At 37.1% G+C, this 16,955-nt stretch overlaps 1 protein-coding gene across 3 annotated transcripts in view; it reads left to right on the top strand.

The window, feature by feature from the left end:
- The window catches only part of bltp3a (bridge-like lipid transfer protein family member 3A), a 54,427-nt gene extending 47,883 nt beyond the window's left edge, over window positions 1-6,544 (top strand). For all 3 annotated transcript variants that reach the window (XM_067371887.1, XM_067371886.1, XM_067371888.1), the window contains one exon: window positions 660-6,544. In XM_067371887.1, the coding sequence (XP_067227988.1) occupies window positions 660-770 (111 nt within the window). In that variant the 3' untranslated portion in view covers window positions 771-6,544. The remainder of the gene's footprint in view (window positions 1-659) is intronic.
- Window positions 6,545-16,955: the final 10,411 nt, after the last annotated feature.

Below are 16,955 nucleotides of genomic sequence, written 5' to 3'. Positions count from 1 at the left end.
TGGTGGGTGTTCTGGTATAAATATGTAAAGCGCTTTGAGTGCCCAGAAAAGCACTATATAAATGTAAGGAATTATTATTTGTGCTTAGATTCAATTCACATGTGGCATGTCAAGATGCATAAGGTTAGACATGGAAGAATGAAGGACATCAAGCCTAGTGTAATGCATCTTGATGCACCATATTTGAAATAAACAGTGCAAATGAAGTTTGTATGTAAGCCCATTTCTGCCACATAAGAAAAAAACATGCTTTAGTAAATCATAATTGTGAGAAAGTCAAAATTGAGATAAAACGTTGAAATTGAGATACTGAGTCATAAAGTGACAATTATGAAAAAATTATTAGTGGATGCAGTTTTTAGATGTTTTAGTGGATGCAGTTTCAGATATCCAGTGCTTGACTATAATTCCTTCCGAGAACGAAAAGACTCTCGAATGTCGACAGTGGCATTTGATATCTTAATTACATGTTTGAAGTCTAAACGTTATTTTTTATTCATGGATGAGGATGTATTGCTGAAACTGCTCTCTAAAATTGTCTTTTTCCCATTAGTATCTATGTGCTTCATTTGATCATGATTTATATAATTTGTTATTTAATATTTTAGTTCATGATAGATCTAAGAATACTATATGTATGTGTTTCTCTATTTGTGCAGTCTCTGGAGTCCAAACTCACAGATGTCCAGTCAGCTCTAGAGAAAGCTCTGTCTGACCGAGAGCGCCTGCTACAGGAAGTCAGGAAACACAACCCCTCCTTCACCTTATGATGTACAAAGGGAAAGAAACCAGACTTCAGTCCATATGAGGCACAAGATAACATGTCTTGTAGATAAACCAGAAGAACAAGACCTTTGCCTTTTCCGACTCAAAGTTCTCATCCATCCCTTTCTGTTCCTTTTAATCCCTTACATCTGAGTGTAAGATCAGACGCCGTTTCTTCAGTCTCTGTGAGCGTCCTCCACCGAGTCTTCCTATATAGTGACGTTTCTCTGTTTGTGACTGCACTACATTCGCTCACCAAGTTTCCAGTTGGAGGAGGACTGAAGTCAACAGTGAAATGGATAACACATGCAATCTTTCACTGCCGCAGACCCTCTTTACAGCACAATGGATCATCTCTTCACTTCTGGTCAGCATGCTTCTTGCACATTAGTAATTTTTGAATTCATGACTGGACTATGTAAAGCTTTTGGATTTTATAGACATGTCCAAGTGTTGTTTGGTACCAAGGCTATGTATTGCTGGTAGACATAAGCTCTGTTCCAAAACCTAGTGAGCAGCCTACATAGACAGTCGGGCTGAGCTGACATTATCGATTTTAATTGGTCTTCGTTTTGATGAACAGATATTGGCTACATTCACTTTGACCCTGTTTACACCTGGTATTAAGATACTTTTTGGTCGATCGGATCTAGGGCTGGGACAATAAATTGATTCTCTATACAATGATTCTGGATCGATTCTGATATTTTCCGAATTTATTGCGTTTCTCTCTCGAATTTTTTTTAATCGCATTCTCAAATGCTCATGAAGAAGAGTGCTGGAGAGCGCCCGTGCATTCGGCCAAAGAATATACACTAACAAGAAGCGACAGTCCAGCAGCGGCTCTGAGTTTCCGCCATTTTGTGGTGAAAGCGAGCCGGCAGTCTACTAATTTCTATGGCAATATCAACTGCTTTGTAAAAAAAAAAAAAAAAAAAACTTACATTAAAGCTGAAATCCAACTTTAATGATGACAACACAGAATAAAATACTATCAGTAGCGATCATCAAATCCTTTTAACAGTTTATTTTACAGACTTTGTGTTTAAGTCTTCCACTTTTTTCACAAAACCTTTGCTCTCTAGAAACCCAGTCAGTTTGGGTTAAAATTCTTTGAAGTTCAAGTATAAGCATTATAAACACTTAATTAATACCAACATGTGAAATTAAATTAAGGACATGCATCAGAAAAAATGGGAATGTTGGACAATAAATATATGAATATAACAGCTTGATTATCCAGTGTTGTCTAATGTCTGTTAAAGCAAAAGTGTCCAAAAGTGGGAATTATGCGATAACAGACACAGCAATGAATCATGTATTATAAGATCATTATGTTTGTAGCATGATCCATTAAAATGTACTATATATATATATATATATAATGTATATCAGTTTCAATATTAAATGTGTAAAGTTGCATAAAATTGAAAAACTCAAAGTATGCTAACTACTTTACCTCAGATGGTTGAATGGTTGGATTCCACAACTGGTAAAATAAAACATATATAAGACAGTACAACATTTACCGTAGGTGCCATAAAATTATGATTTCATTTGAAAAAAAAATGTTCTTTTGCACTTCTGATTTAGCAGTGAAATTCGCTGATTTTGGGTGCGTAAGATGTGAAGGACTCATTCTATGGTAGCGCCATCTAGTGGCTGTTACCCAAAAAGTATCAAAGTTTCGCCTTGGTGTGTGTAAAGGAATTGGAAGCAGCAGAGTATGGGTGTTTCTAAAGCATGTAGTGACATCTGCTGTTAAAAACTAAGCTCAGAATCAATTTAAATGCATTGAATACAAATCACGATACATGGGAAAATATCAGAATCGATCCAGAATCGTATCACAAATCGATTTGTCACAGCCCACATCGGATCACAAGTAGAATGGTGAGAGAACATTGTGCTTGATACATTTTTCATCTTCAAACCAAACTTGGGTGTTCAGCCGACAAAGTAGAAATCTAGCTAGCGCGCTTCCCATTATGTTTACTCATTAGGTCAGTAGGCGGTCTTTTATGTCTGTTCAAACACAATTGCCCATATGAGCATATACACTACAAAAGCAATCCAGTCGTTTTTACCTGTATTTAGCGTTGTCCACTTGTGATCCAATCGACCAAATCATCTTAATGCCAGGTGTAAACGGGGCCACTGTCAGTTTTTGGGATTGACAACCACATTTACTTACAGGTGTCTTGAAATGTCCTGTTCACAGAGCAACTTACAGTAGCATCTAATTAAAAAGTTGATCTAAAAATAAAATAAAATTATAAAATCAGCACTCAAATGAAATATATATATATATATATATATATATATATATATATATATATATATATGAATTGAGATAGAATTTAATTAAATTGATTCATGGAATCTGTCAATACCCAGCCCTAATAGACAAATATCAAGATATGGTAGACATTTTTTTAATACAAAATGTACTCCGCAAATTATGCTGCTATCTATTTTCATATGGACTGTTTTAGCCAATATTTATGTGCAATTTGTGTTTTTGTGCTTATTAGAGTATCAAGCTGTTAGCTTAACATTTCAAATCAGTCACTAACATCAGGTTCCATGATTGTTAGGATGCTATCTTTGAAGGTACAGTAACTAGTAAAAGTCTTCAACAAAGCAGCGTACTAGGTTTAGGAACAGAGCTGTGGATTTGACTAGTGTAAGTTTCTTATTGGCTGCTATTCAGCTGCATCAGTGCAGTGTGTAGAGTAGAGCTGATGTGTGTATTATTCATGAAAGGAGCTGAAACAAAAGCACTTTGACTTTAATGCACTGTGTCACTGCTATATATCACCCTTTGTCTGAGGTTTACTGTACAACAGATGGTACTTCTATTAACCAACACATCCTCAGAGTCATTGAATCAGTCACTGTATTGAGATTGTCCATTTCCTCTAGCGTAATATCTCACATCTCATACTGTACAGCTGAAATGTAACAAAAGTCACATTGGTGCCAATGCTAGTGTTCATTCAAGTTGCTCCACAGGTACTTTTGTGAAGTTGTCAAGTCACTTTTATTCAGTATTATGGTCACTTGTGTGTAAACTGGGTTATTTAAAGTGTGTTCACGCCATGTAGGAATTACCGTAATGACAAGATTCTGACTTGTAAAATGCGTTCACATCCTCATAGAACTCATAGTACTTACAACTTGTAGACTCATAATTTTCTAAGAGCTTCGACTTGTACCACGTGACTGCTGTACCACCTGAACGCTGTAGATTCATATTGCCTTTGATAGTGTTGATAATTCTGAGTCTGAGGACATGAACAGCTCTGAGTAGAATGTCACATGTCACGTCACGGTAATTGGCCCTTCGCAAAGACCCGCCCCCCTTAGTTACTGTTGCTTTGTCCGACAAGCCCAGGCACTCTCACGCCACACAGAGTGAAAAATACATCGTGGAGCAAATAGGACACTGACAACACGTCGACAGACAAGACAGAACAGGTTACTTATGATATTAAACAAAGTCCCAGCTTTCAAATTGTGTCATTTTTTTAGAAATTCAAACAATAAAAAACGTTTTGTGGCTCTTTGATGTGTTGTGACAGATTGCTGTAGTGCCTCAGCTCAAGCAGCTCATAAACCGATCATCTCTTCATACTAGTTAATTTAAAGCATCAAATAAACATGAATGAACATTAGAAGCAATGTTGTTTCAAACATGGAAAGATGTCAGTACGCACCATTTTTCAAGTTCAAGTCCACCGAGGTTAATCTTCTAACTCCTGACTGCTTTGTCGGACAAAATGGAGGATTCGGCGTTATGATTGGTTAGATCACCTGTCAATCAAACTCCAGGCGAAGGGTCAATTACGACATGGTGTGAACGCAGCATTAATTAAAAAAAAGTTTTTATGTTCATAGTCTGTTACACTTGAGACATTCAAGTTAATTTGAGACATTTCACTAATCTGTAGAGTTCAGAAAAAATATTAATGTGTTTATGCATTCTTACTTGAACTTTATTTGTATGAGGAGATGGTTTCTTGTGACTGAATAAGTACAAAGTACAGCAATGAAACTGGCAACTTTTTGTTGTATGTAAAAATAATGGAAAGAGTTTCTCTTTTTTAGTGTTAGCTTTAGTTTTAAACTACTTTTCAGTTGTTTAACTAGGAGTTGTGATGAAAGAATGATGTGAAAAGTGTTTGTTTGATGCCCTGTACAAAAATGTATTTACTTTATAACTACAGCTTTTTGACACATTTAAGTTGTGTACTGTAAAGTTTAGGACTATCAGAAGGCTTATTTTCTTGGTAAATCAGTATTATGAGGCTGATAAATCTTGCCTCTATGATGATTTGTAAGTAAAGAGTGGGTTTATAGGAAACAGCTGGATGAATGTGGCTCTTCCAGGCCTGTATATCCTATCAATGTCTATCTCTCCTCAAACGTGTGGATTGTTTAGCAAGTGTCTGGGTGTTTCAAATGTGACACAATTTTTGACTTGCATTTCTGTTTCTATAAGATGCTTATCAACCTGCGATGGTTCCAGTGTCTCTGTGCTTTAGCTTTCAGTGAAATGTGTAGCATTTATATACACTAAACATTCTGTTAGTGTATTAAGATATTTCTGTCTTCCAAAAACCTTTGAAAAACTAACGGTTACAATTGTCTAAACTGTAAAGACATTTCCTGTAGATGGTAGTAATGGAAATATTATTCTTACGAACAAAAAAAACTTTAAGTGCATGGAAGAAAAAAAAAAAAAGTTTGTTTTATGCATGACTTTACTTGAAATCTTTCACAAGTGCAACATCATCAAGGTCACAGACTGTTGAGTGAGGGTTTTAATTTATATATTTTATTTAAGGGTCATTGTTTTACTGTTGTAGATGAGTATTGCATATGTGATCAGAGCATATGAGGATATGTTAAATATTGACCTGATTTTACTAATTGTATTGATTGTTTTTAGTTGTGTAGTTGGTACTAAATTTCTATTTCTATGTGTGCAGTTAAATCAAATTATTTGTCCAGTAAGACAAATGTTTTGTTTTTATGTTCAAAGGTGTCAGACAGTAGATGATCTTTTCTCAAGAACATAATGATTAATCTCTTTGGTGAGCTGAGTGAAAGTCGTCAGTTAATGATTTCTGATATATTTGTAAGAAACAAAAATGCCCTTTCTATACAAACTAATTTTACGTTTCTCCTCCAGAGTTTTAGGAAAGATCTCAACAATGTCTCAGACTGTGCTCAGATTTGCCAAGATACCAAATTCTGTAAATCAAATGTTCAGAAAATAGAGATTTCAATATGAATTTAAACATTTCTCATCAAATTCACAAAATGATTTGAGCTGCTATCCATATATTGTAACTATTTCTCCAAAGCCAGTTTTAGAGAAACATCCAAGTTGTTTTTTTTTTTTTTTTTCTGTAACAGTAAATATATGTTCTTCTGTCCCAGAAGAAGGCATGATATGTGTTTTTTTCTCTAAGCAGAATGTTTTGGGCAGCAGATACAGTGTTAGATTGTAGGATTGGGAAGTTTTAAATGGTTGAATTGAGTCGTCAAACTGATCATCTTGTTTTGGTTAATTGAATGGCACGTGTTCATCCCAGTTCATGTCCTGCTGACCTGCTGTGGATAAAATGTTTAGTTTGACCTCTGATCTTTTCATTACAGTATGCTAATGTCATTTCACATTTTATATCACCACCATTAAAGTCCTGGAACAAAACATTAAAACAAAACTGATATTTTGTTGGTTCTGTGAACCATAACTGTGTGAAAATGTCACCAATGATGATCAATAAAATGTTTCTTAAAGTTGAACTTTTTGTATCTTCTGTCAGTTACTCTCTATAATGATATACTTATTCAACTGAGAACTGCATGACCAACATAGTAACATTGTATTAGATACTGTTGCTTTTGTTCAGAAGTGTGTGATATTGCTTTTATAAATAAATGAGACGTTAATGTTGAGTAACTTACATTTTTATATACACTATTGTTAAATATATTGCCACAATATTGCCAGTCACTTTGTCGATTTCTGCTCCGCCAACTAAACTTGGCGCAATGAACGCAAAACAGAATCCTGCATTCGCAATCGCATACCAGCATATTATTACGCCATTTACTATTTCTGCCATATAATAATTTATGTTAAAAAATAGTAAGAGTAGTATGCTAGTACACTGTTCCGAATTCAGAAATGGTTATATTCCTAAAATGAGTCAGTGTTGTTGAACAAATCAGTTCAACTCACTTGTCACGACCTACAGTGACTTTGTAAGAGTCACTTAAAAATCCATTAGTACAGTGCTGATACAGGACCGATAAGGGTGGTACTTCTTGAAAGACTGTCTGTGCATTGGTGTTGAATGGTGAAGATTTTTCACTGACTCTTTCAGCATGTTACATTGTTACAACTGATTGTTTGTATGAATGAATCATTGAATCATTCATTTAACCAATTCTTGATTAATTAAAGGGATAGTTCATCCAAAAATTAAAATTCTTCCATTAATTACCCTTATATCGTTCCAAACCTGCAAGACTTTCATTCATCTTCGGAACACATATGAAGATCTTTTTGATGAATTCTGAGAGGTTTCTGTCCCTCTATATACAGCTACGCAACTGACACTTTGACGCTTCAAAAAGTTCATAAAGAGATCATTAAAAATAATCTATATAAATCAAGAGGTTTAGTTTAATTTTTCTGAAGAGACACGATTGCTTTATATGAACAGATTGAATTTAGGCTTTTATTCACATATAAACACTGATCAGAGAACATAAACAAAAGCTCAACCGAACCTGACCAAACCTTACTGGTTCTTGTTGAAGCTCAAACATGCTGCGCAACAGGAGAATAAACCTCATTGGTTGTGGCGGAAACTAAAACGTGCTGTGCAACACACAAGAATGAACCTCATTGGTTCTTGCGGAAGCTCAAACCTGCTGCGTAACACCTCATTGGTTCTCGCACATCAAGCAAACATGTTTGAGCTTCTGTTTACCACATCTGATGTGTGCGCTAATGAATGTTTATATGTAAAAAAAGCCTAAATTCAATCTGTTCATCATATAAAGCGATCCAGTCTCTTCAGAAAATTTGGACTAAACTGAAAAAAAAACAAAGTGTCAGTTGCATAGCTGTATATGGAGGGACAAAAAGCTGTCAGATTTCATCAAAAGGATCTTAATTTGTGTTCTGAAGATGAATAAAAGTCTTACGGGTTTGGAATGAATGAATAATTAATGACAGAGTATTATGAGGTTTCTCTGTGTTTTGTGTTTGTTCTTTTTTTCCCTCTTGATTAGTCTCCCAGGTGTATCTTGTTAGTTCCCATGTTTACCCTCATGTGTTCCCTTGACTACTAACCACAACCCCTTTGTTCAGATTTCTTCGTGTTTGCATTTCTTCATGTTTCCCTATAATAAACAACTGTATGCACTTAGATCCAGCCTCATTCCATTCCTGTGTCACTCGTTAAAAAAAAACAGCTGACCAAAAACAAATGAAACACCAGGCCTATAAATACACTGGGTGAAACAAGCTTAACAAGTTAACAAGAGGGAGTGGTGAATAGGAAACACCTGGGGAGAGCTAATCAACAAGAAAGACTACAAACTGACAACAATTAAAACACAGGAAACATTTCAAAATAAAGTCAGAGGACAGACACAGAGCACATGTGACAATTACAAGAAAGTTTCTCATTACAAGATAAGCCATAATTAGTTCACTGTGAATTTAATTTTAACCACAGAAATGTTCATGACTTCCAGACAAAATGTCAAAACTGTCAATAATTTTCCTGTGATTCATTCATTCAGTATTGGACATTGTTAGTAGACAAGTTAAATAAACTAGTGATAAGTGTGTTGATTAAGAGTTTATTTTCTAAAGGTGCACTGTAAAATATTTCCAGGATTTAACAAAATGTCACAGTAACTTCTGTGCATTATGTATTTACTTTTTCAATCCTTTTCTGCCAGTCAGTGTAAGTTAGCGAACACAATATGTTGCACTGTGATATTGAGAAAACCTGATAAACTGGTGATTGACAAGTGATCTGAGTACATAGTGGTCTTAAATACAGCATGTTGTACTGTTTTTACAGAACAGTAATATATTCTGAACAGGGATGTTTGAGGTTATTTCCACTGGTGAACATTTAATATACGAGATGCTAAACAGCCGCACACTCAAAAAAAAAAAAAAAACACAGAAGCAACTTTAATTTTAAAAATTTATTTTGCATATTACTAATTATTTTTCATTTGTCAAAGGTATTAATTCACCCATTATTATTAATAAAATGTATAATTATTATTATATTTGCATTATTATTTATTATCATTTTTAGTTGTAATTTTTCTATTTCCTATATTATTTTGTATTCATTTTTCAACTTGTTCCTCTTATTCTTTGTCTCCTTTCTTTCACTGTATCAGGCAGCGGATCATCTTCTTTACTCCCACTAGTAATCTCTGCATCGCTTCTTTTCTTATTTGCATATATTATTAAAAATACTATTATTATTGTTGTTGTTGTCTCTCATTTGTCACTCATCACAGCACGGGCAGATGTTGGCCTCCTTCCAGCTCCACCAAGTGGCCTGGAAAGCCTTTGGTCCTCATCCTCTATGAGGTCGAACCCCAAGAGAACCAGAACCGAACACCAACCAGACAACCGGTTCACACTGGCTCTCAGCACAACAGCTCCCGAACACGAGTCAGCAATCCCGCGAGAAGCTGCACTGAACCCCATCCGTCACCCACCGAGCGAAGCTTTCACTATTGATCTTCACTGCTGTGAGAGATATAAAGCAGGGTTTCGCTATGGTAAGAGTGCTTCACTTGGGAGAAGAGCGAGTGCGAGTGTCGCACCACCTGACGCCGCGGGTCATTCCCATACATATGGTGTGGAGGGACAAACACAACACCCAACACCATCCAACACAGCCATCCCGCAAGAAGCTGAACACAGAGGCCCGTCCGTCACCTGCCGCTGAGGTGCTTCATCCAGCTCTGTGAAGAGTGAAGCTGCCATATATTATTATTATTAGTTTCTTTATTACTATTTGATAGATCTGAACTTATTATTATTATTATTTTTTAATTATAAATATTATATATTTATATTATCTATGTTACTGTTGTTTATTTTATATTATTTTTTATTATTTTTATTATTATTATTTTATATAATTTTAGTTGATTTTTTTTTGTCATTTTATATTATTATAAATATACTATTACATTTATTATTACTGTTGTTGTTGTTGTTTCACATCTTCCACTCACCACACACACCACGAGAGGAGCTGACCTCCTTCCAACAATCCCGTGAGAAGCTGAACACAGAGGCCCATCGATCACCCACTGCACTGAAAGCGATTAAATCGCAAATATCTGAGTTGATGCTTCTAGTAGTCGGTCCTATTTGGCCGCAGGATCCAATTGAATTAGGCAGCTGAATGCCTTCTTTAATCCCATTAGTAGTTGTTTCATCGCTTCTCTTCTTATCTGCATATATATTATAATCAGTATTACTGTTGTTGTTGTTGTTGTCTCTCATTTGTCACTCATCACAGCACGGGCAGATGTTGGCCTCCTTCCAGCTCCACCAAGTGGCCTGGGAAGCCTTTGGTCCTCATCCTCTATGAGGTCGAACCCCAAGAGAACCAGAACCGAACACCAACCAGACAACCGGTTCACACTGTATCTCAGCACAACAGCTCCCAAACGCGAGTCAGCAATCCCACGAGAAGCTGCACTGAACCCCATCAGTCACCCACCGAGCGAAGCTTTCACTATTGATCTTCACTGCTGTGAGAGATATAAAGCAGGGTTTCGCTATGGTAAGAGTGCTTCACTTGGGCGTAGAGCGAGTGCGAGTGTCGCACCACCTGACGCCGCGGGTCATTCCCATACGTATGGTGTGGAGGGACAAACACAACACCCAACACCATCCAACACAGCCATCCCGCAAGAAGCTGAACACAGAGGCCCGTCCGTCACCTGTCGCTGAGGTGCTTCATCCAGCTCTGTGAAGAGTGAAGCTGCCATATATTATTCTTAGTAGTAGTAAGAGTATTAGAGGCCCATACATAATCATCTATCTAGTATCTCCCAGCAATGTGCTAAATAATGTTAGAGACATGCTAACAATGTGCTAAATAATGTTAGAAACATGCTAGGAATGTGCTAAATCATGCTAGAAACATGTTAAAATGTGCTAAGGGCTGGTTCACACAGAACACATTTTGCAATTATAAAAAGATGCGGGTCAGTGGAGCGAAAAACAACAACAAAAGGTCTAAAGACCTTTCACTCATTAAGCTATAAATTGTTATATATTGTTATTTTATTTTTTGTTATTCAATATTATTAAATAATCTGTTTTTTAATTGGTACTCTGTATTAATTACTATTATTTATATATTATTATTTTATTATATTATTGTTTGATATTTTTATAATTTTACATATTTTTGTATATTTTGTATTATTATCTGTCACTCTGTATTATTGTTAATATCATATTTTATTGTTGTTTATATTTTAATTATTTTATATTATATCATTTTTATTATCATTTCTTTTCATTATCATTTTGTTTGTTTTTTTATTTTTATATTATATTATATAATGTATATAATTGTTGTTGTTATTACTGTAGCTATTATTTGCTAATCTATTTCAGAGGTCTTCAACCTTGCTCCTGGGGATCCACTGTCCTGCAAAGTTTTATTTCCAACCTGCTTCGGCACAACTGCTTTCAATTAAAAGTAGCTAAAACTGGTAGCTAAATGTCACTTTATGACATTATAATGGCAAATTCATTGATCTATATAAATATGAATAGAGATCAGTGGGCAAAATAATAATCTAGATCAGGTTTGTCCAAGAAGTTGCAAAATTGTCTCTAAAGTTTTAGGTGTGTTAATCAGATTTGATTAGGGTTGGGTAACAGTGGGTCCCCATGGGAGCATATTACTTTTTTTTTTTACTTTGTTTTTGTATACTTATTGTATTATATATATTTTATTATTATAAGCATGTTATATTAATGCAGATTTAATCATTTTCCACTCACCACACACATCACGAAAGGAGTTGACCTCCTCCAACAATACCGCGAGAATACGAAGAAATCACTGAACACCCCCGAATTTTTGAGTTTGTTGGCTTGTAATAGGCGGTCATACTCGCCCGCGAGATCGCTTTCCGTGCTCTCGTCGATAGTTGCCGCGGCGCTCGGTCATTAATCTTTCTTAATAATCCTCGTGGACTGTGTGGTTGAGAGGAAAAACTCACTAATAAGAGCGAGCGAGAATTACACGGATTATAAAGGAGTTCAGCGAGTGACGTCACAGTGGATTTTAGAACGCGTTACATCTCATTTAATATTCAAACGTACACCTCCCTCTCGCGATGCTGATTGGTTGATGAGAGTCGCGTCTTTTAAACAGTTGGCGCGAGCAGCAGAGAGAGCTGTGCTGATTGAAGATGAAAACCTGCTGATTCTTGCGAGTTAATCGGAAAAGCTTGAGACGTCGTGTTTTTTTTGTGTTTATGTGGTGGCTGTTGTTGTCACGGAAACTGTCTGAAATGTAAACACCGAATAATGATTCAGTTAAAATCGATTGGTTACAAGTAGGCCTACATCTCGGCATTTATTGTACAGGTAGGCCATATAGTTATCTGTATATATGCATAATGCTGTGAGCTTACAAAACTGACTGGATCAAAACGGTGTCACTCTCAATACACACATACTTTATTCACATTATCAAACCTGTGAACCTGCATATCATAACTAACACGTTTTAATTTCAAGTTAAATGCAAAAATATATGTAACCATATGTAAATATGAAAAATAGGAAATATGTTTCTAATATGTACAATGTAAACAGTAATCTGTAATATGAAATTTACATAAACACGAGGGTCATAGTGGATTATAAATGTTCTTATGTGTTTTCAATTAAGCTCATTAATACTTTGAATTTATCAAGAGTTCTGTAAGCCTTTTGACAAATTATATCCTTCAAAAGTGTAGCCTATAAAACATGGTAAGGGTGTCAGTCCTTCTGTCAAGGCAGTTCACAGACATTTATCTCTGACTAGAAGTTTTCCTTGTGCCTTATCAAGATCCATTGACTTATACATCATCCGATAATAAACATAATACACATTTATTTATTATGTCTATGATCCCGATGCTGTTCTGGATGGTAACAGGAGTCTTCTCATACACATCAGTCAAAGAGGACATCTGCTGGTCAGAACCTGGTAACGCAGGGCATTTCCAGTGACAAACCAACAGAACAAAAGTTGACATGAATGTGATAGGAGACAGATTGTTATGATTGAGAAAACATGTTGATGTTCAGTGTGATCATAGTCTCACCAGTGCAAACTAGAGCTTGACAGATCTTTCTGACACAGGCAGTGCAGCACAGCATCATGGATAAATGGGAAAAGCCGACCTTTTGAGACAGACTCTGAGAAGAATCCTCATCGCTTCAACTGCTGCTCTACACACACTGCAGCCACAGGTTTTAGTGCCAAGTAAGTTTCAGTTGATGAGGGGTAAATATATTATGCATAGTTTTAATTAGATTTCTGATTTAAAGGTGCCATTGAACATTTCTTCACAAGATGTAATATAAGTCTAAGGTGTCCCCTGAATGTGTCTGTGAAGTTTCAGCTCAAAATACCCCATAGATTTTTTTAACTGCCTATTTTGGGGCATCATTAACTATGCATCGATTCAGGGGCTGCTGGCCCTTTAAATCTAATGCTCCCTGCCCATCGAGCTCGTGACTAAAATACAGTGCATTTACAAAGTTCACACAGCTAATATAACCCTCAAATGGATCTTGATAAGATGTTCATCATGTATACTGCATGCATGCTTCGGGTCATTTATTTGGGTGTTTATATTTGATTCTGAACGAGTTTGATAGTACTCCCTGGCTAAAGCTAACATTACACACTGTTGGAGAGATTTATAAAGAATGAAGTTGTGTTTATGAATTATACAGACTGCAAGTGTTTAAAAATGAAAATAGCAACGGCTCTTGTCTCCGTGAATACAGTAATAAACAATAAAGTATAAATCATAAATTTAAATATTCTTTAGTGTGTGGACAGTACTGATATGAAAAGTTAATTATTTAAACATGATTGTATGATTTTTTTTTTTTCATAGTGTGATTTTTGGGTAATTGTATTAAATCCAATAAGGGTAAATTTGACCCGGACCATATGGCAGTCGCCAGAAATTGAACAGTGCATGAGGGTTAATCTGTCACAATCATTTTTACATCAGCAGGGCCTAAAATGAACACTCACCAAGTGCCAAATGTGAGTAAAAATCTTTGTTGGTGAGTATATGAAACTGTCAGTTTTCAGATGGCCAGTAACATTTTTATGAATTCTAACGATGCAGTGTTATGAGAATATGAATGTTAACAAACGTGAATGACGCTCTACAGCTGACGGTCAGTGCTGCATCATCATGAAAGTTTAACCCTTTCCAACATAAGTATTCAAGTGCTAGAACATGCGAAAGGGAGCGCTATGTGGGAAGTTCAATATTCAAAGCATCTGAATTCCAGGGTGCCCTCCTTGGAGGATTGTAGAATAGAGCAGGGGTCTCCAAACTTGTTCCTGGAGAGCCACTGTTTAGCTCCAACTTGCCTCAACACACCTGCCTGGAACTTTGTAGTTTGCCTAATTACACCTTGATTAGTAGGTTCAGGTGTGTTTAATTGGGGTTGGAGCTAAGCTCTGCAGGACAGTGGCCCTCCAGGATTGAGTTTGGAGACCTCTGGAAAACAGGATTTAGAATTTTCACTGGTATCTAAAATACTGGTGTCATAACTACCTGTTTTTGTTTCATGGCTGGTAAGTCTCTAGTTTTGGCAGGTACATTTTCTTAAGTCACCGGCCATCAGCGGGTGTGGAAAAAGTTAGTTTAAGGCCCTGGACATTAGGCTTGTTTGAGATGCACTGGCGCTGCACAGTCCGATCGGCATATGACATCCAAGTACCAAGAGAGCGATTCAAAAGCTCTCAGATGCTCTCCAAACACTCTTACGGTACTTTGATGTCATACGCCGATCGGTCTGCGCAGCGCCGATGCATCTTGAAAAAGCCTATTCAGGAGCTCTTTGTTAGACCACTGAACTTTAAGTAATTGGCCGTTGCATTCAAGTGACATGTCTGTGATTGGCTACAATGCTCAACACTGCAAAAGAATGTTGTAAGTAAATTTGATGCAAAGGGAGAAAATATAAATACGATGCTGTAATATGTACCTTTCATGATTGGGTAATCATGGCAGCTGCAATTTACAATTGTATTTCTGATTAATTGTTTAGCTCTATAAGAAAGACTAGGTAACAAAACATTCAGGGCTTTACTAGAAACATTCAGGGCTTAAAGGAGCACTCCACTTTTTTTGAAAATAAGCTCATTTTCCAACTCCCCTAGACTTAAACAGTTGAGTTTTACAGTTTTTGAATCCATTCAGCCAATCTCCTGGGGCCTCATGTATCAACTTTGCGTACGCACAAAAACTTTGCGTACGCCAGCTTTCACGCTCACGGTCGGATGTACTAACACTGAAATTAACGCGAGAATGTGCGTTTCTCCACGCCAATTTCATGTCTGGCGTACGTACATTTCTCATTGTTTTTGTCCGTTGGCGACTCTTACAGGCAATGAAGGGAAGTTGCAAACATTACACAATGAATTGTTCTACAAGTCTATCGCACCGACCACCTGTGGGAAGCATTGCTATTAATTTGCAATTTATAAAATAATTGACATATATTGTCACACAAGCCTTATGGGAATATTCTATCAATTATGCAATTAAGTAAGAACATATAAAAGCATGTGCAAATTGATACAACCCTTAGTCAATGGCAATGGCAGCTTTGGCCTTATTAGAGGATATTGCTAATGGCAGAATCCGAAGACCGAGTTTTTAGGGACCACAATGATTTTCAGGACAGGATGATGACTGGCTTATCAGCCGTTTCAGATTTCCAAGGGCTATCCTCTTGGAACTCTGTGCTGAGTTGGGTCCGAATCTAGAGAGAGAGACAGCGAGGAGCCACGCAATACCCGTTCCCTTACAGGTGCTGACAACACTTGGTTTCCTTGCAACTGGTTCTTTCCAAAGGGAACTGGCAGACCGCTCAGGAATAAACCAGTCGTCTTTGAGCAGCGCAATGCCAGCTGTATGGGACGGGATCATCGGCATGTCTACCAGGTATATAAGGTTCCCATATGATGCAGTTGACCAGCCAAACATTAAAACGCAATTTGCAGCGATAGCCGGTTTCCCTAATGTAATCGGAGCGATCGACTGCACACACATTGCTATAAAGGCGCCATCTGAAGATGAATTTGCATATGTGAATCGGAAACATTTCCATTCAATAAATGTGCAGATAATATGTGATGCACAAATGCGCCTAACAAATATTGTGGCAAGATGGCCTGGGTCAACCCATGATTCATACATCCTAACCAACAGCATGGTTGGGATGAGGCTCCAAGCTGGCAGGGTGCGCGATGGGTGGCTTCTTGGTGAGTGATGCATTTAAAGTTATGGTTCTATCTAATAGTACTTTTTTATTTTTATTTATTTGCATTTAATTATTCAACAACCCTTCAGGAGACCGCGGTTATCCACTAAAGACGTGGCTGTTAACGATGCCCATTCTCGCACTCGGTCAGTTGTAGAGCGGGCGATTGGGCAGCTGAAATGTCGGTGGCGCTGCCTTGACAGGACTGGGGGGATGCTGTTATACCGCCCTGACAAGGTATGCCACATTGTGCTGGCCTGTGGTGTGCTGCACAATGTTGCGCACAGGCATGGCATACCACTTGGTGAGGTGGCAGCACCGCCAGATGACCCTGACCCAGGACCAATGTATGTGCAGCCCAACCAACAAGCCATTCAGGCCCGTCAACATGTGATTGCGACAATATAAATGGTAACTGGAGACGAAGTTCATTTTTTGACCAATTCCTTTAATGAGTGGCTTATGTCTGTGAGTGCGTCAGTGATATTTTTCAGGTGACTGTTAATTTCTCCAATGGCCATAACGATTTGCTGTTGTGACTCCAGAACTGCATGCGTCAAGACGCGGCCAGACG

The sequence above is a fragment of the Chanodichthys erythropterus genome, chromosome 20 (assembly GCF_024489055.1).
Source record: "Chanodichthys erythropterus isolate Z2021 chromosome 20, ASM2448905v1, whole genome shotgun sequence".
Classification (NCBI taxonomy): domain Eukaryota; kingdom Metazoa; phylum Chordata; class Actinopteri; order Cypriniformes; family Xenocyprididae; genus Chanodichthys; species Chanodichthys erythropterus.
Note: the sequence above shows the minus strand (reverse complement) of the source record. Positions and strands in the feature narration are given on the sequence as shown.